The sequence below is a fragment of the Phasianus colchicus genome, chromosome 15 (assembly GCF_987193195.1).
Source record: "Phasianus colchicus chromosome 15, bPhaCol1.hap1.1, whole genome shotgun sequence".
Classification (NCBI taxonomy): domain Eukaryota; kingdom Metazoa; phylum Chordata; class Aves; order Galliformes; family Phasianidae; genus Phasianus; species Phasianus colchicus.
The window spans coordinates 3745605-3768022 of record NC_143450.1 but is presented as its reverse complement, the minus strand read 5'-3'; the positions used below and the strand labels follow the sequence as shown (position 1 = coordinate 3768022).

Genomic DNA, 22418 nt, shown 5'->3' with positions numbered 1-22418 from the left:
CGGCTGGTTGGCAAAGCCTTGTTACCATTTTCTTCAAGGCAATACCTATGCCATGAGGAGGGCTGCTCTGTTTGTGGTAGAAAGGACACAGGCATGAAAAATGTGGCCTGATGCTAGCAGCAAGGAGTGATGGTGGTAGCACAAGCCCATGGCTCATGCATGGCCCTTGCTATACCTGAAGCACGTTGCCACCCATCAGCTGGCAGCTTCCACTTGCTGAAGTGATGGTGCTTCCATGCTGTATCTTGCCCGCAGCACCCATTTGCAGGGATGTCCCTGGTCCTCTGAAAGCTGATGCAAGTGTTCTGAACTGGGAGTGCGGTGTGTGTGATGTATTAACAAATACCAAAACCTTCTCCCAAGCAGAGATTGCACCCTGTGGGGAAGGAATGGTGGGAAGGTGGGGCACTGCTTTGGGTTTTCTTTTGCCCTCGTTGAACTTGCACACATCAGAGATAACTGGTAAAGAGCTTGGGAGTTTCCCAACAAAACCATCCAGGGAGGAGCTAAGGCAGGAGACTTCACCCCTAAAGGGGAGCATTTTGGAAAGATCAGGCTTGTGCAAGTAGTGATTTTTGCAGATCAGGATTGTTGTGGAGCTTGTTGTACTGTAGGACATCCTCCAGAGCCGATCCCACCTTCTCTCTGTGGGTTACATGGCACAGGCTGGGTCGCACCATAGGAAGCATCCTGGGCATGCAGTGAAGGCGTGATGCTGGGGAAGGCTTCGGCTGGCACCTTGGTTTGGGTTGCAGTGACCACATCATCTCCAGAATGGAGCTGCCTGACAAATGTGTATTTCAGGTTCTAAACTTTTGAGACCAACTCTCTGAGCTGCAGAAGCGAGGCCCTGCAGATCCAGGTGGGTGCAGAGGGACCTGCAGTTGCTCTTTGAAACCAGTCCTTCCCCATTCCGCCTTGGGGAGATGAGATGCCAAGGGGAGGGTGGTGCAGGATGATCTGCTGCTCATGTCTCTTGCCGAGATCTTCTCGTGCCCATCTTCCATAAAGCAGCCTGGCTGCTGTGAGCCTGTGAGGTGTTGGGTGGCTTCAGCCAGACCTGAGCTGCTGACCCTTGGCTCCCTTGCACACATGGGCAGCGGCTGCTGGCAGGCAACCTTCTGCCAGTAACAGTGGAAGTCAGAAGGACCACCCAGTTCTGATAAGGACAATTTAGAAAGGAAGGAGATGGTTGTGAAAAGAGGGGCAAAGGGGCACAAAGGAGGGAGGGGGGGGGGGTGGTTAGGGGGGAGAAGAGGAACAAAATGAAGATCAAGACCGCTGTTAAGCACATTGCCTGCGAGGGAGGTCTTCATCGTGCCTTTTCTAATCTAGAGCCAGCAAGGATTGTATTAACAGCTTCAACGCCATGGAACAAATTAATCCCTGATGTAATTGAAATCGGTGAGGTCTCACAATAGGTGAGTTTGACCCAGTGGGATAGAAATAGAACAAGTATTGGAATGAAGTAGTGAAATGAAGTCACACTGTTAAGACACTGGTATTTCATTCCTAGAAACAAAGGCCAAACAAATGCAGAGAATACATGGCTCTGCTGGGCATGGTTGAAAGCTGCTCAATAATATCAAGCTTTGAAGGGATATTTCTGTGCAGGGAGGAAGTATGTAGGAGAGATATAACAAGCATTAGAAAGAAAGACAAAGAAAGAAAGGAAGAAAGAAAAGCCCTGCTTGCTTGTTGCCTGATTGATGGCTGTGGTAAAATAACACCAGCTCTGAATTTGAAGGAGAAGAAAAAAAATCACAACTGGGGAAAAAATCAGCCAAAGAGTTAAGGTCTGAATTGTATTTCCAGAGAAGGAAATGCAGATACCTGTGTGGCTGAGGTGCACGAGGATGGTTTGCTTTGGCTAATGGAGGCAGCACGACCTGGTGCTATGGAAAGGAGGCTGCTGTGGGCCTGGTGGTGCAGCAAGAAGGGCTCGGGCTCAATCCCCTTGGCACTGCTGCAGGCTGGGTTGGAAAAGGGGGAATGTCAGAGGGGTGGGCTCCCTCTTGCAGACTGTGATAATAAGCTGCAGCCAGCAACCTGGCTTTGGATTGGTGAGAATGGCAGGTAGGGGTGGGGTGCAGAAGATGGTGCTGTTGGTGCTGGTTTAGGTGCTGCTCTGCCAGCAAGGTGCGGAACTGTGCAGGAAGGCCTGGTCCTGCAAGCCTTCCAGCTTCTTCCCTTGCTTTCATGCAGCGTGCCTGCGTTTCTTTACGTCGTTAATCAAGGCTGAAACCTTGCTCTTCCCCAGCCTGAACCGTTTCCCTGGGTGGAACGAGTTTAAAATGTCACCGTCTAACAAATGGCGTGCTTTCACAGCGCTGGCTGAGGTTCAGTCCATCATCAAAAGGAGAAACTCGGTTTTCTCGAAGGCGTCATCATCTTTCTCTAGAGAACAGCCAAGCACTCAGCGATAGGCCATAAAACATGTGTTTCCTCGGGCGCTCTCAGGTTCCCGGTTCTTGGCGCTCCCTCGTGCCTTCCTCCTGTCTCGAGCCGCGCTGTGCTGCGCTGCTGTCTGCCATCCGACGGCGCTTTGCAGTGGGAGGGCGGTGGCGGTCATCCCGGGAGCTGCGCCCGAGCGCTTCGGGGACACGAAGGACAGCTGTACGCAGTCTGTCCCCACGCGGCTCCGCGCTCAGCGGGGCTCAGCTCCGCGCTCAGCTTTAAATCCGACGTGGACCACAGCACCGCGCCGTGCTCTTCCAGAGCGTTCTCCGCTCGTTCCGCACCGCTGAAATGGAGCGGGTAGGGCCGCCTTCGGCCTCCCTCCTCCTCCTCGGCTCCATCGCTCAGGGCCGTGCCCGCGCTGCCCTACTCGGGACGCTCGCTCTCCGGACCCCGATGCCCGGGCCGGGCGGCCACCAGGGGGCGCGGCGGCTGCGGGAGCGGCGCGGCGCTGCGGGCCCGGCGGGGCGAGAGGGCGCGGCGGGCGGGGCCGGGCCGGGCGGTGGGTGAGGAACATGGGCGTACTTGGCTTTCTTCCTTCCCCAGCATGGCGAGATGAAGGCTGGGAGGAGAGCGGAGAGAGGGAGCAGCCTGAATGCATCCCAAGGAGAAGCGCGAGGGGGAAAGGTGTTGTTGAAGCTGAAGGACGCTGTTGGTACAAGGATAAATAGACGTAAGCTGGACGTAAGTACACAAGATGCTGGAGAATGAAGTCGTAGAGTGCTAGGAAAGTGTCTTTCTGAAACAGCTTTCTAAAGAAACAGAGGCAAAAAGTGGTTTCTGACTTGATTTGCAACTGGGTGATGGAGCAACGGGGCTTTTGTGGACAGTGGGCTTCTGGGTTTTAAATGGGACATTCATGCTTTCACCCTAAAAAAAAAAACCAAAAACCCAAGCCAACCAATCAAAGAAAGACCCCAAAAAACCAAAAGCTCAAATGATCTCAAGGGAATGCTTTGTAAGCACCATCGGTGGAGTCTTTCTGGAGTTTGTGCATCTCGTGTCTGTGGTTGGAAGGAGCAGTTCCATGGCACGTTGCCCTTCGTGCTGCCTGGCCTGCATGGTGCAGAGCCGTCATCCAAAGGGGCATCTGCTGAGACAGACAGCGACAGAGAGATTTGGGGAGATTTATTTCTAAAGGAGAAAACCCTTTTCAGTGAATAGCAGGGAGAAGCCACCTTGCAAAGCAGCAAAGCAGCACAGCTCCGAAATGGTGCTATTATGAAAGGTTTACGTAACGTTTGTGCGATTCTAGCAGTGTTGTGCCACGGCCTCTCCGTGGATGTGCGGGGATTCACTCTGAAGTGCCCTCTCCCTTTGCTGGAGGTTCCTGCTGTGCATCTGAACACGGAGTGCTTTGTGTTAGATTAATTTCCAAATGTGCTTCTAGGCACAAAGAGGCGAGTACGTCAGAGCAGTGCGCATCCACTTGTGCCTCGCTTCAAACCGCGCTGTACAACGTGACTGTAACACTATCCTGGCTGTGGGTTGACGTTGCAGTTAAGAAGAAGAAAAAGCAGCAAATAAGGAGCGCATTATGTTTCTCTGTATGTCGAAGAATGACTGTCATGGTGAGCTAGCAAATCTTGTTGTAATTGGCACAGAGGAATTTTGCCAAAGTCATGGAAGCGAAGCGGTTTGTTACTTGCCTTTGCAGACTTGAGAGAGATCTGTCTTGGATATCCTCTTGTTGACCTTATTAAGTTAACTTTCAAGTCTTTAGAAGGTCACGGAGACAATCATTAATATTAGGTTGATTTGATGGCTGAAAGGTAATAAGTGTTCCCTGCTTATCAGATTGGGTTTTGAAAGGACTTTGAGTGGCTTGATTTGTTTATCTTTTGAAATCAGTAAGGCCCTTGGTGAGAGGGATTTTGTATTTCTCGTTCCATGACATATGGTTTGCTCTCTGATGAGGCTTGGAGGCTGAGTTCTACAGAAAGCAACAAATCAGGAAATTCTCAAGTCCAGCTCCCAGCTAATTTGGCCACGCCGTGGGCCTTGGACATCTGAGGCTGTAACGCTTTATGACATGAACAATAACATATTAACATCCCCTTTTACCGGAAAGCTAAAAATAGAAAGTGAGGCATGTGCAGAGCTTGGTTGGATGGCAAGCCAAATCCTGTAAACATGGCTTGGCACGGTAAGGATTGCATTGACCTCGGCGGGGCTTTGATTGCTTGCAGTTCAAAACAAGGCGGCGGCGTTTGCAGGGCTGTGCCATGAGCTTGCAGTAGGACTAACAGCACGGTGCTGCTGTCAGGGGCTTTTCTGATTCTTGACCATTTCTTGGATTACTTCATGCTGAAACCTGAGGCAGCGTCAGCAAAATCATCTTTTTGCTGGTCTGGGTTTTAACACTGTAGCCATTCTCAGAGCTGGTGGGTCCTTGTGAAGTCATTTAAAATGTAGTCCACTCATTATTTGACATGCTCATTGTGTGTCACTGCACAAAAAACACTGCAGAATTTCCTATTCCGGACTGTCTGAAGACAGATTAGATGTCACTCCTTTCTGTGGCTGAGCAGGAATTAGGACTAAATGGCCCTACCTTGGATGTTTGAGCAAGTAAAAGGGGAAGAGACAGCTTCTTGTGTCCAGCCAGGTGCATTGGCTGCTCGAGATGATGGTTGTTTTCAAAAGAACTGCTATTTATTCCCTTGCCTAAACTTCTGTATTTCAGCTGTACTGCTGTAGCTGTGTATACTGCTGAGAGGTGCAGTGGTAAATAATACACGGACAAGGAACTGCTCGGATAAAGGAAGAATGAAAATGAAGCCGGATGCGATGCCCTCTGTTAGGTTCTGCAGACTATAAGCAATTGGCAGAGAACTAGATAATGTTCAGTGGATCTGCTGTTTTGAGATGCTGAAGTTGCCCTTCATAGACAGTGGTCCATGCCAGTTGAATAGGTTTGCAGAGTAGACCATATTCCAGCACCAAACAGCAACAAAATGTTGGAGGAGATAAAGTAATGTTGGAAATCCTTGTTCTGTCCCAGGAGTGTTCTGTAAGGCACTTTCCTGGTTTGGAGCTAGAAGATGCAATTGGCCATTGATTTCAGGGACCTTTTGTGCTGAGCTTTGGATCTGTAGGTGCTGCTGCTGCAGGCAGGAAAGGTATTGCAGCTGTTTGGGTCTGGATTGCAAGCTGGCTTTTCCATAAGGCTGCTGAGTGCACCCTCCATGTGCAGGTGCTTGGCCCAGAGCCTCCTCTGTGCTTCGTTGAAGCAATCAGAAAGGCAACAGCAGTTTCCAGGGAGCTCACGTGCTCCTTGCAGGACCTGTGGCTACAAGGCAGACTGTGTGGATGATCAGATTAAAAGGCAAAAGAAAAGGTGGTTGTTTTGTGTATAGCTTACGTGCAGTAATAGGAAGTAAATGGTTTAAAAAAAGAAAAAGATTTAATTTTGCTTCGGTGAACTGCCCTTAAGTTTTACAGCGCAGCTCGGACCTGAAGACATTTCTGTATTTGTTTTGGTGTGGTTGTGATTGTTATGGAAACGTATTTTGGGGTGAATGGACTTGGTTTTAGGTGACCTTGAGTGAGTGTTGGCGATCAGTTACTGAAGGAGGCATATGTTACTCATTTTTTTGAGCTTTATGAAAGAGAGCCCCACTTATGGTATATATAAATGGGCTTTCTTATCTCAGTAAAGTTAGCTGCTTGAGGGAGTATGCTGTGTAGGGCAGGGATACTGTGAGAATGGATTTCAGCAGTGATCAAATAGGTTTTATCTCATGAAATCAACACTGCATGAAATTTTATTTTAGAATATTGATACTCTTTGCTGTGGGCCAGATGCAGCCCAGGCTGGCACAGCTAATTCACTTTGGCTATGCTCCAGCAGAGCATCCTGTTTCAGCAAAGTGATTAAGCATGTGCTTATCTTTAAGCATACAGCTAAATCCTGGTGATTTCACTGCTTCTCTGTGTTGGGGCATCTCGACAGGGGACAGGAGAGCCACAAGAAGAGAGCTTGCAGCTCCACCTTCCTGTTTCAGGACTTCTCCTGTTTTAGAGCTAGGTCTGTTATTAGAGAGGTGATGGGGTGACGTAGGCTTGGGCTGACCCTGGAGGGGTTTGGTGTTTCCAGGTGATCCTGGCTGGCCCTGCTTTGGGCTGTGCTGTTCTTGGGCACATTGCTGGGGCTGTGGGTGAGAGTGGAGTTGAGCCACCCAGACAGCCCTCAGTCGGATGGTGTGCTGCTTGGGAGACTTCATCTTGCTTTGGAGGTGCTTGCCCTTCTTGCAATGGGAGGAGAGGTGATATTGGCTGCTCTGCCTTGCAGGAAGGCTGGCAAATGCTTGCAGGTAGATACACGGCCTGCTTGGAGTTGCATGCAGTGTGAGATGGCTCTACAGCTGGTCCAGAGTCCATGTGTGCACTTTGCTTGCAGGCTGGGGCCTCTGTGCTGCAAGTGCTTGAGCTCCAGTTGAGCACAGCTCATCTTGTCTAGTGAGGAACCTCTTAAAAAGTTTGCTGTAGCAAATTAAAACCTATCCATCCCTAAAATTATTTGTTGTGTCAGATGCTGAGATGCTCAGGGCCCTTATGGTTGGTCTGAGCTTTGTGCATCTGAGCCAGGCAGCAGGGCTCCATCCTCCTGAATGTGTGGGAGAAGGCATAGGGCCGAAGGCTGGGAGGTGCAGGAGGGGAGATCAGACACAGGAAAGGAAAAATCTGGGTTCACCTCAGGGGTGCAAAGAAACAATTGGAATGTTTTGGAAAATAAGTTGCTTTTTCTATTTTGAAGTTTCCAGGAAAGCAAAACAACCTTCCCTTCCCTTCCCTTTAAATCCCACCTGTTTTGTTTTTTTTCCTAGAAAAAAAAAAAAAACAAACGTGAAATTCATTAGCATGTGGTGAAAGCAATGTAGCGACGTCATCTTGATTTAAAATCTGTTTTAAATCTTAGCATGATGGAGCTAGAATCCTAACTGCAAATAACCTTGCTTTTGTGGGGATAAGGCTGGCTGTCGACGTTATTTGAACATCTCTATTTTTAGTTGGTCAACATCCTTTGTAACAATATTATTTGAAAAGAAAGGTGGAGGAAGAAGGAAAGAATTGTTGTTATTCATGCTAGAAGCCAAATGCAGCTCGCTTTGCTCAGAGGTAGCTCTGGTGTCTGGAGAGGAAAGCGAGCAGAGCTTGGTGCCCATGGGAGCTGAGAGCACTGCTAACCTCGTGCCATATCCTCAGCAGGTGCTGGTGGTGCTCTTGCTTCTTGCTGTGCTGTTTTCTGACAGTGGGAAACATTGCTAAATATTAGTTGTATGATTCTTGCCTATTGTTTATGTCATCCTGTGAATGTCTGTTTAGGTACAGTATTTTCTAGTAGTGCAGCCTGAGCGTTCAGCTCCTGCAGTCTCCTACTGACAGTCAAATAAGAGAGTTAAACCGGTTTCTTTCCTAGGACTTGGGGTCCAAATGTTGTAATCCTAGCATTTAATAAGGGCAGCGAAGGCGATCCTGTAACATCCCCGTGAACCTCATTGCTGCTGCCACCGTGTTGAATATAATGTTTTTGTTTGGGTTGCTTAGTGAAGGTCTGGTGCTAAGCAGCACTGCCTGCCTGAAGTTTTCCTCCTGCTGCTGATCTGTGTGTCTACTTGATAATTGGAAAAGCTAAAAAGTTCTTTTGAGGTTTCGATGTTCAGGGAGTATTTGACTACTTGGCTTCAAAGTATGCGCTGGTATGAGACGACAGATGCAGGAGAATTAAGTGAAACTGTTCTGTCTCTGCTTTGGCCACTTGCTTCCCGCTTGCTCTTATGTGTTTGAGCCCAGAATGGACCTGTGCAAGGATTTATTGACCCCTTTTCATTTGCATTGCCAGCTTCATCCATACCCTAATATATCAGAACATTGTTGCTTTCAGGCAGGAAGGACAAGCATGCTGTAGCCGGAATGTGTTAGGAGTTGAAGCTGTAACTCTGCTAGGAGTAAGTGCCATTCCTTTGCCAGTTCCAAACTAGGCTTCATGGAGTTCCCATGTGATGCTTATTTCGTGGTAGAGTTCATTTCTTACATGCCAATGGTACACAGCATTAGGGCTCATCAACAAGTTGGCTTTGACCATTAATTTGTTGCGGTCAAATTAAAAATCACCTGCTGTGCAGCAGTGCCTTTTGGGTGCTGCTCAGTCATCTCTTGCTGCTTTTGGTATCCGAGTGATTTATTGAACTGTGATGGGAGTCTGCCACCAGCATATAATCCATTGGTTAGATCTGTATGGGCAGGATGGATGCGGTGCAGAAGCTCTCAGGGGCAGATGGTGGAGCATTCTCTGGTCTTTCGTGCTGTTTGAGCGTGAATTGCTTTTGGCTGTGTGCTGTTGAGCCTCCCAGCTGGGAGGGCCTTCTTAAGAGCATCTTGGTCGCCTCCTCCTCTGACCTTGGGCAAGCCAGGATGGATCTGGAAGCAAAAGCAGGAATCCTGTTTCAGTGTTTCTTGGGAACCGTAAGTTAAGATTGGAAACAATATACCAGAGAAAGGCAGATGTGACTGAGAAAATTTCTGGTAATGTTTTGAGGCTGTAGTTAACTAAGGTTAATTTAATCCATTGGCCAGAAAAAACAGAGGCAGAGGCTGAAGCGCCCAGAACCCTGCTGGTAATGGCCTGTCAGCTGGACACATCAGTTGTGCTCTTACTGCTTGCTCCAAATGATCCCTCCCCGGGTTGGCCTGGACAGAGATGCAGCAATAGACAGTCAGCAATGACCAGGCTTCACTTAAAGCCAAGCAGGCAACAAATTTGTGCTGAAGAGAGCCCACAAATACATGACACTTTTATCTTACTAGATTTTATGCCTGTCTGTAGCTAGAAGCCAGTTTGCTAATGTCAGCATAAATAGGTTTTTCCCTTGACTTCTTCCCTGCCATTAATCCATGCAGTTGCTGAAGGTGAAGCACAAATTCTCTGAAATTGAATTGCCAGTCCCCTTTCTGCGGTACATGTCCATGTAGCTTGGTAGAGGCTTTGGATATGCAAAAACGAGCCTAATTTATGGCCAGCGTGGTTGACCAGGATTAAATCAAAGCAGGACTGAGCAGAAGTTTTTACTCAACCACCCCCCCACACACAGTTTGATTGTAAAAACTCAGGTTTGGTTTACTCTCTAGAGCCAGTTCTGGGTAGAATTACATTTTGAGTGGCTGATACCACGGGCTCGGCTGTCAAGTGAAGGCCAGCCAAATCCCAGTCATCTTGCGCCGTGTGCCCTTTGGCAGGTTGATGTGTGATCTTTCTATCTGAGATGCTTATTTTGTTTCATAGTCTGTTCTCTTTTCTTTTTCCCTCCCCACCGCTTTCAGATGTTTGTTGCCGAGGAGAATGTAGATTTTCGGATACACGTGGAGAACCAAACACGAGCAAGAGACGACGTGAGCAGGAAGCAGCTCCGGCTCTATCAGCTGTACAGCAGGACAAGTGGGAAGCACATCCAAGTGCTGGGCAGGAGGATCAGCGCCAAAGGAGAAGACGGAGATAAATATGGTAAGAATATTTACTGGGATCCCCCAGACTTCAGTTCAAAAGCTTTAATTCACTGTGTTGGCCTGAGAACCTTGTGGGAGAAAAATGAGAAGAGCAATAAAATGCAGAGGATCACAGGGAGAAGAAAACAAAACAAAACCTTTTCAGATTAAGAACGTGGAATTTGCTGCGTTAGAGTGGGCTGTCAGCCCAGCTCCCAGCTGTGGGCAGTTCCAACCCATGGTACTGCAGTGCCCCTGTTTCTGAGTGCGTGATGGTGCTTGAAGACAAAAATCTTTCTCTGCCTAGCAGGTGAGCGTACAGCTTTCCTCGTGTTATTTATGCGATATCAAAGTTAGGATGTTCTCTCCTTATGAACTGTGGCCCTTGGCTTAGTGACTTGGAAACTGTGATTGAGAACCAGGCTTGAGGGTGGAAGAATCCCAGTGCTTGAGTGAAGCATCCTTTCATCTTTCTAAGGGAGAGTGTTTGGTTTGAGCTGAAATTAAGCAGACTTCAGAGCTTTAAGAGTGCTTAAGTTGAATCCTGAGGCACGTAGATCCTACAGGAGCACAAATAACTTTCACAGGCTGGCAGTGCATTCATTTGTACACTGGGAGATGGCTTTGGCAGGGGTACTTTTGCTTGACTTTTTTTAGGCCTGATTCACGGTTGCTGGAAGGGTTTTAGGGCTGTTTTGAGAAATGGTCCTTTTTCCCTTACGACACACAGCCCACAGGTGTTGCTGTGTACGTGTGCAGATGTGTCAGCCAGCATGCACATTCACATGAGGTTCACCTCACGTGCAGCAATGGTGGAGGTGGAAGTGGGGTACCAGATGGAGGGCACGTCAAAATGTGAGAACTGTTATTCCATCAGTGGCCTTTGGACAAGATGACGTACCGTCCATGGTCATCATTTTGCCTGCTTTGGCAGGGGGTTGGACCTACAATTCTGTGATTCTGTAATGAGAGGGGCAGCTGCTGCCCTTGCAGAAATGTGCAGAGTTGTGCCACTGGAGTATCAGCTCAGAGGTACCTGGCTGTTGTGAGATGAACCCCTAAGGCTGTCTGCAGACTCACCCTGTCCCTCAGGAAAAGCCCTGCCCTGCAGGTTCATCAGCATTGTCCTTTGTCATTCCAAAATTTCCAGATGAAATGGCAATGCAGTGTGCCACATGGCTGCTAATTATTGTGTCATTTTGTTGCGTTCATCCTCTTAAGGTTTGATATGTAAACTAATCACTGTGTGTTAGCTGCTGGCATCCCAGGAAGCGCTCCTGCCTGCAGTGAATGTCAGGTAACGTGATGCAGTTTTCTTCTCCATGAAAGAAGGCAGCATTTACAGTGGGGTGCAGCAGGGAAGTGTGCCCGTGAGCAGCTGACAGGTGCTAATTTATGTGTCAAAGCCCATCTTGTCCCCTTCATACATATACAATCATGTCTGAACAACAAATCCTAACGCAGGAGAGTGCTCGTGACCAGTGGAGAAGCTGCACAATCACAGAGCCTTACATTTCCAGTGTGAGGAGCTCTGTGGTGTGCGCGTCGCTCCTTGCCACCAAATCCACTCCTCTTCTGGTTGCTGGAATCCCTCTAAAAACCCGACATGCTCTGACCGTTGAGGCCATTTGCTAACACCCCTGCCTGCTCCCTCCCCCTCTCCTACTAATAAAACTCCTTGATGTGTCAAGCTGCAAAGCCTTCCCATTTCTAGCTATGCTGAAAGGTTATGGAAATCTGTTCATCATCTTGCCTGGCACAGGAACACTTAGAGCATGATAATCGGGTAGACAGTGAGGTGGGGCATGAAGGTCCAGGATGTGACCATGCAGAGCTCCTAGCTGTGATAATGAAGGGGGGAGAGATGTCAGAGTTACTGAAGTGAGAACCATCTGTGTTACAGCCAAAACTGGATACAAAGGCAATGACACAGGATTCATTATGTGCTGGGAACCCCTCCCCCAGAGGCATTATTATGGAGTAACCTTTGATCAAGACCAGAGAGAGGCTTAAACCAGGTCCGGGGATCTGAACAGTTGTGAACTTTTGATCCAAACCTCAGTGCTGCTGGTCAGATCTGCCTCTGAAGGAGGACACCTTTCCCTCGTAGGCAGCAGATGGCTGTTTTTCCTACTGCCCTTTTTCTCTTCTTTCCTCTTTTTCCTGCCTTTAAGTTGGCACAGTGAGTCAGAGCTTAGCATTTGGGAGTGCCCGGTTCCCACTTCTCTTCTTGGCTGCAGACGATGCCGTCTCCCACAGCTTTTCCCCAGTGTTAACCCATTCCCCGCGGAAAGGCGAGATCACGGTGGCGGTGATGTGAATTGATGTTGGAAGGATTACAGAGGCTGAGTGTCAGCCCAGGGAAGGCTTTGAGAGGACGAGCAGAAGCCAATATCTGAGAAAAGGCAACAGATGTGGGAAAAGGTGCCTGTGGAGGTGGAACGTGAGCTGGCTCCAGCCCTGCGTTCTCCTGCCTACTCCTTCCTTCCTGAACCGCATTTCAAACACAGGCAGGGCTATCTCAGAACGCCTCTGCTGGGCTCCAGCTCTGCAGTCATTGGGGACAGTTGTATCCGCTCAGGCACAAGAACAGGCCGTGCAAAGAGGTGCCAAATTGGAAAGCTTGTGAGGTGCAAGTGTGCTTCCAGCTCAAAGGCTCACTGCTGCGGGGTGTCCGGGCTGGGAGCTGGAGGCTTATCAGAGGTTAGGAGGTGGAGTGTGCAGGGGGCAAGAAGCTGTTTTCTTGGCTTTTCAGAATGATGCTGCGTCCTTCCAAGAACTCGGTCCCATTAAAGGGTGGTAATATGAGGCGAGGGCAGGGCAGCTCAGACTTGGTGTGGAAAGCAGGGCTGACTTTGTTGAGAGAGCGAGACCATGGCTGTGGTCCATAATGCGCATCATGAACGATAAGCACTGGTCAGTTTTAAGGTTGGGGAGGCAATAACATTTTAGCACCTCTTTTCCCCCTCCTCCCATACTTTCACAACTGGTTAAAGAACAGTGTGTCCAATTGAAGAGAGGCCTTTTATTTTTTTGCACATATACAGCTTCCAAATGGCTGGCATGTGAGGGTTATTCTGCCTTTGAAGGAATGGAGAGTTGGTTAGTTTTATTGCAAGCTTTTATTGACTTCTGTAAAACTTCTCACCTCTTGGTTGAAGAGAATGCCCAGAAAAGAGGGGAAGTGACAAATCTCAGGCAGTGAATTGCTCGTTTCCAGGCAGCCATCACAAGTACAACTAAATGACCAAGCAGCGAGAGAGCGATCTGCAGGGCCAGGAGAAATCCAGTGGGAGGAAGGCCCCTCACATGTTTTATCTGGGCCTGCGTGTCCCACGTATGAGGAAAAATGCAATTCTGTGATGCGTAGTTTATTGGCGTGATAATTTGGGTATGTGATGTTTGGTTTATGTGTTGTTCAGGGCCAAGATCTGGCCCCATATGTGGAATTATTAAATGGCAAATTAAGTCAGTTAATAGAATTAATTGAGTCAATGTAAACCTTTTAATCAGATAGATTTGGTCCTTTCTCAGATGAATTAGAATCCATTAACAGATAAGTCAATTATTGGACTAAATTAAATCTAATAATAATGCCTGCTGCTCACAGCTACGCTAATTAATCTAAATACACTTACCTATCTCCCAAGGTTGTGGGTTGTTTTTTTTTTTCTTAAAAGGCTTAATTGATGTTCCTAAAGTGCTCTGAGATCTTTTAGATAACAGAAGGATCTATGTGAGCAAAATATTCTCTCTTAACAGACTATAAACTAATTAAAAGACCGATCTATTTACAGATTGCAGTTTTACTTTAATCTCCTCGACCTATTCGGAAGAGTTTGCATTGGCTCAGAAAAACAATATTCCTGCTATAAGCTTATTATTACCTTACAGGTTCCTAAGTGGTCCTTTCATTCAGAAAATGAAAGGGGGAAGGAGAAAAAACAACCATTAAAGTGCTGACAAAAAAAGAAAAGGACCTGGAACCTTTATATTCTACCTCCGATAAATGGTACAGATAGGGAAGAGAGGGATCAGTGACCTGAAACCTTAGATCCTTTCATTTATTTTCATTTCACAAAAGGCAGAAGACATTCTATCCTGTTTGTTCGCTATCTTTGTATCCGGTGCAGTTGGTGAGAGAGCTCTCTTGGTTGGGTGAAGGCATTTTTTGCCTCATTTGTATTTCACAGCCATGTGATTTTTGTTTTAAAGTGTCTACCGTTGTCCTGAGGGGCAAAGCACAGTGACAGACATGTGGACAGATGCGAGGGACGTTTGTGAGGTGTTTGAGCTCACCCTCCATTAACTCAGTAGAGAGTTAATTTTTATTTATGGCAAGCACTTGGCTGACCGTGAGGCAAGGATGTGGTATGTGCAGGTGGGTTATTAGTTAGCCAGAGCTGGGTCTATCCCAGTTAAAGAAATCTCTTGTAGCTTATAAGCTTTCTTAGAGGATGTCCCACACAAGGGGCATGGCATGTAGGTGTGCTCTCTCTCCTTCCTGGCATCCCGTTGTCTCGCAGTGTTCTCAGCTGCCCAGGTCCAGCAAGGTGCCCTTGAGAACTCCCTCTGATCTCGGTGGTGTTAAGCTCGGGACTCAACAAACACTCCCAGAAGTGTTTTTCGGAGGTTTTCTCACAGGTTTTCGGAGACGAGCAAAGTGTGTGCTTGCTTACAGGATCAGAAAATCTGGGATTGGGCAGCCCAAGAAGTAAAGCAAAGTCAAGAGGTGTCGTGCGTGATGAAACTGGACATATCGCAGGTGTTGGTGGTGCTCCATGCACGTGTCCCTTTTTGGTTGGCTCTCAAGCTCTCAAAGTTGCAGGTGGCAGCTACAAGCGTGCAGGGGAAGCCAAGTGCTGGGGGAAGCCTCCATCCCAGGGTCACCCTGCCTGGTGGTGTGCACGCAGTTGGCTGTCCCACTGCTGCTCTAGCTGGAGCTTCCCAGAGATGCCAGTGGACAAGCCCATGGAGAGCACATTACAGCTGTCTAGACATAAGCCACGCTCCATCCCGCCAGAGATTTCATTTGTGGTAGAAATGGGCTCTGTTCCATGAGGAGGTGTAATATGTGCGGAAAATATTATTATAGCAAAATAGCCTCCTTTAATTGACTCGAAATTTTGCAGGATTCCTTCCTAGGTTTGGGTAAATCCCGGGCTCTCCAGAATTAATGAGCTGACATAGCACTTCTTCGGGTTTGGCAGCTTGACAGCTAATTTAGAACTCCCTAAACTCATTTCACTAATGACTCCCATTTGTTCTATCTCAAAGCCTGGAAACAAATGCAAAATACCAGCGCCATTGTCCCATCCTTAGCAAGTCATTCTTTCCCCTAGGTGTTTCTGGCACCTTAACAGCAAGCTGCCTTGGGAAAACTGATTAACCCTTTCCCTTCCTGGAATAATTAAAATCAATTTTGATCCCCTTGGGAAGGTCAGGAAGGAAAACTGAGCTCGTTGTGGCTGGAAGGCACGGAATTAACCTGTGAGAAAGATAGCAGGTTGTAGCCCAAGTAGTGGCTGCAGCTTGTTAAATAGAGCTGTATTTCCACAAGCTCTGCATTCAGAAACCTGCTTCTCATCCCAGGAACCAGGTGTGTGCAAAAGGACCTGTCCAGCCCAGTGCAGATCAGCCAGCGAGCCCGAATGCACCGCGCTTCGCCTTGTAACGTAGTCAGCTGAGACATCAGCGTGGCTGTTTCCTATTTAAACTACGTACTGCTGCCTCCCGTCTCTTCCCATTACGGTTTTGACATGACAACAAGACAAATAATTTTTTTAAAAGACCTTTTATCTTCTCAACCATTTATTTTCACTTACTTAGCCCGAGGGCAGAGCTGACCTCAGCGTAAGCGCCGATCATTCACCGTGGCAGCTGTACAGTCATATGGATGCTGGTGATTGGCCTAAGCCTGAGAAGCCTTCGCTGTCCAGCTGCTGCGTTGCGTCTCGTTTTTTTTTTTCCCCCTCTTGCCCAACATCTTGCAGGCTTTATTATTACTGTTTTTTCCCTCGGAACGTCTCCCGGGCGGTGTGCTGGGCTGGATGCAGCCCTGCCCTGGCCGCAGGTGCGTGGAGCAGCACGGCTTTGTGCAGCCCAGGCACGGCGCTGCGCCGGACCTCCCAGGCTTCCCTGTGCAGTGAGGGGGCTCGGCTGCCATCACCTTCCCGTTGACTCTGAAAGGTTCGGCAGCCACGTGAAATATGTTGTAATCATCTTATACAAACCAACTGTACATCTGAGAGTTTGTTGTGTGGTTTTTTTTTTTTTTTTAAACTGCTGAGTTCTTGCGTCTGTGCCAGAAAGCTCTGCTCAGGCAAAATGAGATGTTTGGGGAAAAAAAAAGAATCCAAACCTTTTGCTCTTTGATCTGTCACAAACCTATTTCAAATAACGCGTGGTTTGTTTGTTTGTTTTTTTTTTTTGCCCTAAACTGGTTTTTGATAGCTGCCATCCCAAACTCCCACTGTGGCTCAGTTCCACACCTGACGTTTGGCCGTCTGGTCCCTGTTTGGTGCAAGTACCTGTCGGAGCCCTTCCAGCAGAAGCTGTCGTTTGTTTTCCCTCTGACGATTTCCCTCCTTTTGGATACTGGGATGTTTTCAAGAGCCTTTGCTTGCGGAGAGAAAGGAATCACCTCTTAGCTCTGTGTCTGAGCTCCAGGCCCCCATCATCACTGACTGACGTCTGGAAAGCCTACGCCTGCCTGTCAGTAAATATTAGGTGCTCAGACACAACCAGGAGAAGCAATACAAAGGTCTGCTGATCATTTGTCATTTTTAATTTCTATGCAGAGTGGAAAGAGAGTCACAGAATGAAAAATCTTTATCTCCATGCAAGTTGTAAGAGGGTTTTTGTTAACAGTTTGTGTGTGTGTATAATCCTGCGCTGTGATTTAAGTGTTCCCATTAGAAATGCAGAATAGGAAATAGGATCCCATCTGTGAGCAATTTAAGAGGAAGTGAGACAATGGAGTCGATTGCTGCTTCAGTTTAGATAATCAATACAAATATTATTAGTATAGTGATTTATCTTCCTAGGCACTTTATGAAAATGTGAATGCCAGACCCTGAAGACAGGTCAATATGATATTATCTGTTCCTGCCTTGCCATGATTATATTTCTTTCCCATGAAGCTTGAGCAGCTGCTTTCCTAAATGTTCTTCTGCGTGATGAAATAACACAGAAACAAAGTTGGGGCTTCCCTTTCTTTTCCAGGATGGGAAAGAGGCACTACGGATATTAGTGCAAAAATTACTTCTATCCAGAATTTATACGTGGGGGCTGCCACACAGTTATTGGAAGATGAAGTCCTAGAATACGTTTGCATAATTTTAAATATTTCTAGGCCATGAGTGTGTACACAGAAATGCTGAGGAAACCCCTCCTGGGGTGGTTCTAATTGTTGTATTTTGATGTCCCTCACCAAGCACTGCAGTGTGCTTTCTGAGGTTTTCTCAAATCTAAGCGTGAAGATAGTTGTGAATTCAAGTTGATTCTTGGGACCCAATTAAAAGTACCCAGAATAAGAGGCTAGTTAGCATTTCTGAAAGGCTTTTAAAATTGCTTTTACTTTGGGGGGGGGTGGGACCTTGTGAAAAGCATCGACTTGTAGAATTTTTTGTCTTCCATCTACGTACTGTGCGTGTTGTCAAGTGGATGGTGAGAGATGTCCTTCATAAGAAATGTTTGGAGGAGAGAAAAAATGTCACTAACTTCAACGAGAACACACCTAATTAAAGAGAGGATGATAAATGAAACTTCGGAGTGTGATGAGCACAATTCAGCTTGTAAATAACACGTATCTTGCTAGGGTACTGTTTGGGAGACCTAAATGCAGAGGCTTGCTTAGCCAAAAGCATAATATCAGCAGTGGTGGCTGAGTTCCTCAGCTGGGGCATGCCTACTGCTGCAGCCTGCCCAGGTAAGGTGCTGGGGTGCTCAGGCCGGAGCCTGCAGGCAGCAGAGAAGGAAAAACCTTGACTCTCATGCACGACAATGCAGCGCAGATTTCATCCTTAACATCCTTGGGCATCCCTCCCTCATCTCCGACACGAAAGCCGCAACACACTGTGTGGATCTGCCATAAGGATGATGGCATTATGACTGGAGAGGTGCTGAAGAGATGGTGGTAATGGGGACCTTAGCCTGACTCGAACTGTTTATCTGGTGTTTTCAGGTGCTGTGAGGACATTCTTGTTTTCAGGTTTGGGTTTCTTCAGGAAAGGTGTTGGGCTTTATAAAAACTAAGGCACTTTAATTGCTCAGGTTTTACCTCGGCTCTTTCACAAACCAGATAGTTAGGAATTTCCGCCGTTGCGAGGCGGAGCACAGCAAACATTTGCCATGCCAGTAGCATTGCGTGACCGTCTGGAAGAGCAGGGAAGGGCCCTGTCCCCTGCGAGCCTGCACAGAGCCTCGGGCTCGGTAGAAAGGTGAAAAATAGGAAGTTCTGAAGAGCAGAAATTGCTGATGCATGACGCTTGGAAATCTGGAAGAGTCCGAAAAGGGAGCTGAAAATACCCCCCAAAAATGACTATCTGTGGCTTGAACGAAATAGTGTCCGATCAGCATTCAGAAACCGCTGAATTCAGACCGTTCCAATACTGGCATTTTCCAGACTGCCTGCCAGTGGGATGCAGAGGAGAAAACGTGTAGAGCGTCTGCGGTCTCCTCAGCTCTTGCAAGACAGGGAAGGCGAGCTGGAAGCAAAGGGAATGAGAAGGCCCTTTAAAAAAACTCTCTTTCTTATTGTGAGGAAGAGAGGAGTGTTGGGGTTGGAGGGTGATGGTCGTATGGCTGCGCTGGGTGAGCATCTTTCTTAATGAGCCGTGCCAGCAATGAGTAGTCCATGCTTCTGTCCCTACTGAATTTTAAGTGTTTTCAGAATGCCCATAAGAGACAATTCAGGCTTTTATAGTAACATAGAAGCTGAGAGCTTCGAAATGTCTCCTGAGCTTTGCGTCCCCGATGTTGTAGTCACTTTAGTGCCTCTCTTTTGCTTATGCTGCCTGGAGTGACTGAGTTTGAAGCATTGCTCGGTAGTGCTCAAATTTATTTTACCCTCATATCTGAGATCTGAAATGACTGCCTGCAAGACTTCTCCTTTGCATTTGCAGCTGCCAAAAAAGGCGCCTTTCTAACCAAAGCAATGAGAGCAAATCCTGCCTTCTTCTGCTGCCCAGCCTTCTTGTAGCAGTAGTGAGTGTTGGGTCCTCTCCAACAAGCAGCTTCCCAGCGATCACAACTGGATGGCAGCTGTGCTGGCTGGAAGGATCTGCCGCAGGTAATGTGGTGTAGAGGAGGCCTCGTCCTCTGGAACTGCTCCTCTGCCTCTGTTCTCCATCAAAGAGCTGTGCTTGTGCGATGGAGGAGCAGTGGGTATTGCTCCTGGGTGGCAGTGATGCAAGCTGAAATGTGTCATGGTTGATGCTGGAGCAGATGGTGAAATGCACATGGGATGCAGACTTTCACGGTGTGGCTGGCATGGTTCAGCTTATACCCATGGTTCTCAAGTGCTTTGTCAAGAAAAGTCAGGAGAGGAAGCAGACAAACAGATATGGAGGGGGAGCTCCAGCAGCAGATCATCTGCAGGCACTGAAGCACTGAAAAATCTATGATGGTACGGAGAAGCAGCATGGAAGAGCTAAATATGGAGTGGCATATAAATACCAGCTAAGTCTAAAAGGTGGAAAAAATGACGTCTAAATGGCTTCAGTGCTTGGCCAGGGATGGTCATGATGCCTTCACTGTGTCTGTGGCTCCTGTGTGAGACAGGGGTGAGGAGCATCCTTGCCACAAAATCCCTGTTATTAGCAGAGTTCTCTGTTCCTGGTTTTGAATCATACGTTGTGTCAAGGCAGTGGGTGATCTCAGCTGCTGAAGGATGGTCTTACCAGTGATGTTGTCTCAGGTTCCAGGAGCTAAACATGTTGCCTTCTAACTTTAGTATAAATCCTAAGCAAAATCTCTGCTGCTGTGTGGAGCTGGGGGGGTCACAGAGTTGGATCTCTGTTGCAGCTGAGGCCTGGTTTCCTTCTTGCCTGCGGTCACGAAACTCCACTGACTTCAGCAGAGCCGTTCCTGAAGCTCCCCGTGAGACCGAAAGGAGATTAAGATCCCAGCAGTGCCTCCCGTTCCTCTTGTGTCTTGCACCTTTGTTAAGACCTTGCATTTCAAACCATTTTAGCCAGTGGGAGGCAAATCAAAGCTGTTAGGTTTTAGCTGGTGACAATAGTACGGTGCTGCGTGGCCAGCCCAGCCCCTTGTCTTTGTGAGACATTTGATCAGCAGTGATTCTTGCCTTTATTTCATTTGCTTCTGCATCTGCATTCCTGACTCTTTTTTCAAGTTGAATTTTTAACTCGTGGCTTGTTAGGAGCAAATAGACCAAAGGATATTGACTTTACACCTACTAATTTGGGGGTGCTAACAAGTAAACATAAAAGCTGGATGATCTCTGGGTAAATTGATCCACCTGGGAGGACTGGAGGAGGGGAAAAAGCATAGCAAAGAAACTGCAGTTTAGTTTCTAGCTGGAAACCTTGTCTGTTCTTGCAAATGGAAGGAGTTTATGTGAACGTTTGATGGTCACAATTGCCGTAACGCACGTTGTGCTCTGCCAGGGTTTGCTGCTGCCGGAACTATTAAACCTGTGTGGGCATAAGCAGGAGCTAAGATCCTAATTAAAAGATGCTGAATGTGTTTACTTGGAAATGAAGTGCCCTTTACAACACTGGTGGAACAAAGCTTTCTTCCTGCAGCATATGTGTGTGCAGCTCAGCGGATGAGTCAGGTTCCGTGGAGCTGTGGGGCTGGTGAGAAGCAGGCAAAAACAAATCTTGTAAGGCATACAGCAGCTCTAATATAGCTAGAATAGATGTTGACAAGAGCAAAAGTCAGCTGTGTGGGAGTACACTTGACATCAGTTCTCCACCTGCAGCGTGGAGGCACGCAGTGAGGGGAGAGGTGTGTGCAACGGGTAAACCTCAACCTCCAGAGTGACAAACTGGAGGTAGCAGGAGCTGTGCGGATGGGGGTTGTCGATTTAGAGTGGATATTAATACCTTTCTGATGCCCGTTAAGCAAATAGGAATCAGCGCAGCACTGGGTGCTTTGGCTGCAGGGTTTGTGGGGCCCAGTCATGGCACGGCCACAGCAGTTTCAGTGCAGCTGATCTCAAGGCAGCTCCAGATGTGTCTGTCCCTCTGGCAGAATGATAGTGCATTCCTTAGTTCAAGACAAGGATGTCAGCTTTCTCGGGAAGAGCGACCTACTGCAGGGGAGCTGAGCACAGCTAAGGAATGATGGATTAGGATGGCCCTGCTCTGGGCGGTGGGCTGGGCCAGGTGACCTCCAGCTATCCTTTCCAGCTTGTGTTACTTTGTGATTTGGTGAGTGTCTTTCAACGCTCAGACCTGGCACTTAAAGTTGTCAGTGACCAGTTGCTCTGAAGGCAGTGGTTCTCTGGATGCAGTGGGATCCTTAGGAAGTGTCTGTCTCTCCCTTTCCTCCTTGTGATTTTGTATTGAAATTTTAAAGAATTTGTAGTCTAAAAAATGAGATGTAGGCAAAATTTCTCATACTGCCATGCCAATCCTGTCCATTCCCTCAGCTTGGAGTGACTAGCATTTGTCAAAGCAACACCTCTCTGCACAAGGGCATCATCTGTAGCTTGTTCAGAGGTCTGCACTGTGTAATGGAGACACATGTTTTGAGCCAGTGCAATAATCAGTATGTGTTGTCCTTTCTCCTTTCTGAGCATTAAACCAGCTTACTGTGTGCTTTGAATGGAGAGGAAAGGCAGAGGAGATCTCTTGGCCTGCACCTCTGCAGATCCCTCCCCAGGCTCCAGACCTGAGACAGCAGCCCTGCATACCCGCTTCAGGCTTCCTTTCACCAAACCCCGCTCCGTGGTTGTGACTTTCAGCCCCAGCCCCGCTCCTCCGTGTCTGACCTGGCTGAAACCAATATCAGTCTCTCAGCACGAGGAATCTGAGGAAACGCTGCAAATTTCAGCTCCTGGGGCTAAATTGTTGTGCTCTTTAACAGCAAACCGTGTTGAACTAATTGACAACCAGCTTTAAACATACCCTGATCAAGCAAATGCATTGATTTATTTTTTCCGCTCTTACCAAGCATTAAGCAGCTTCCAGCTTGGTTTCCTCCCCAAGAGTTGGATAACTCATCTATTGTGTAGTAAAACTGATGGCGGTTTTGACCTCTATACAATCCTTTCAGTGTGCAGAGGGAGGAAGGAGCTTCTTAGGCTTGTGTGACTGTTTGACCACTTAAAACAAAACAAAACAAAAAAGCCCAACCCCAAACCACACACAACAACAAAAGATGATCCATTTTCTCTGGATGTCTTTGAAAGAAGCTCAGTTTAGAGACAGACTGGAGAGAAAAGCTATTGATTTTGTTTGACCTCCAAACAGACTGCGGTCAGTATATTTTCCCTGTTGGAAGCA

General features: G+C 47.6%; 1 protein-coding gene across 3 annotated transcripts in view; it reads left to right on the top strand.

The window, feature by feature from the left end:
• Positions 1-22418, top strand: part of FGF18 (fibroblast growth factor 18) — a 65843-nt gene that overhangs the window by 13080 nt on the left and 30345 nt on the right. For 2 of the 3 annotated variants that reach the window (XM_090150953.1, XM_090150954.1), the window contains 2 exons: positions 3004-3141; positions 9781-9961. In XM_090150953.1, the coding sequence (XP_090007079.1) occupies positions 3004-3141; positions 9781-9961 (319 nt within the window). The remainder of the gene's footprint in view (positions 1-3003; positions 3142-9780; positions 9962-22418) is intronic. The other variant, XM_090150955.1, reaches the window with a different exon arrangement.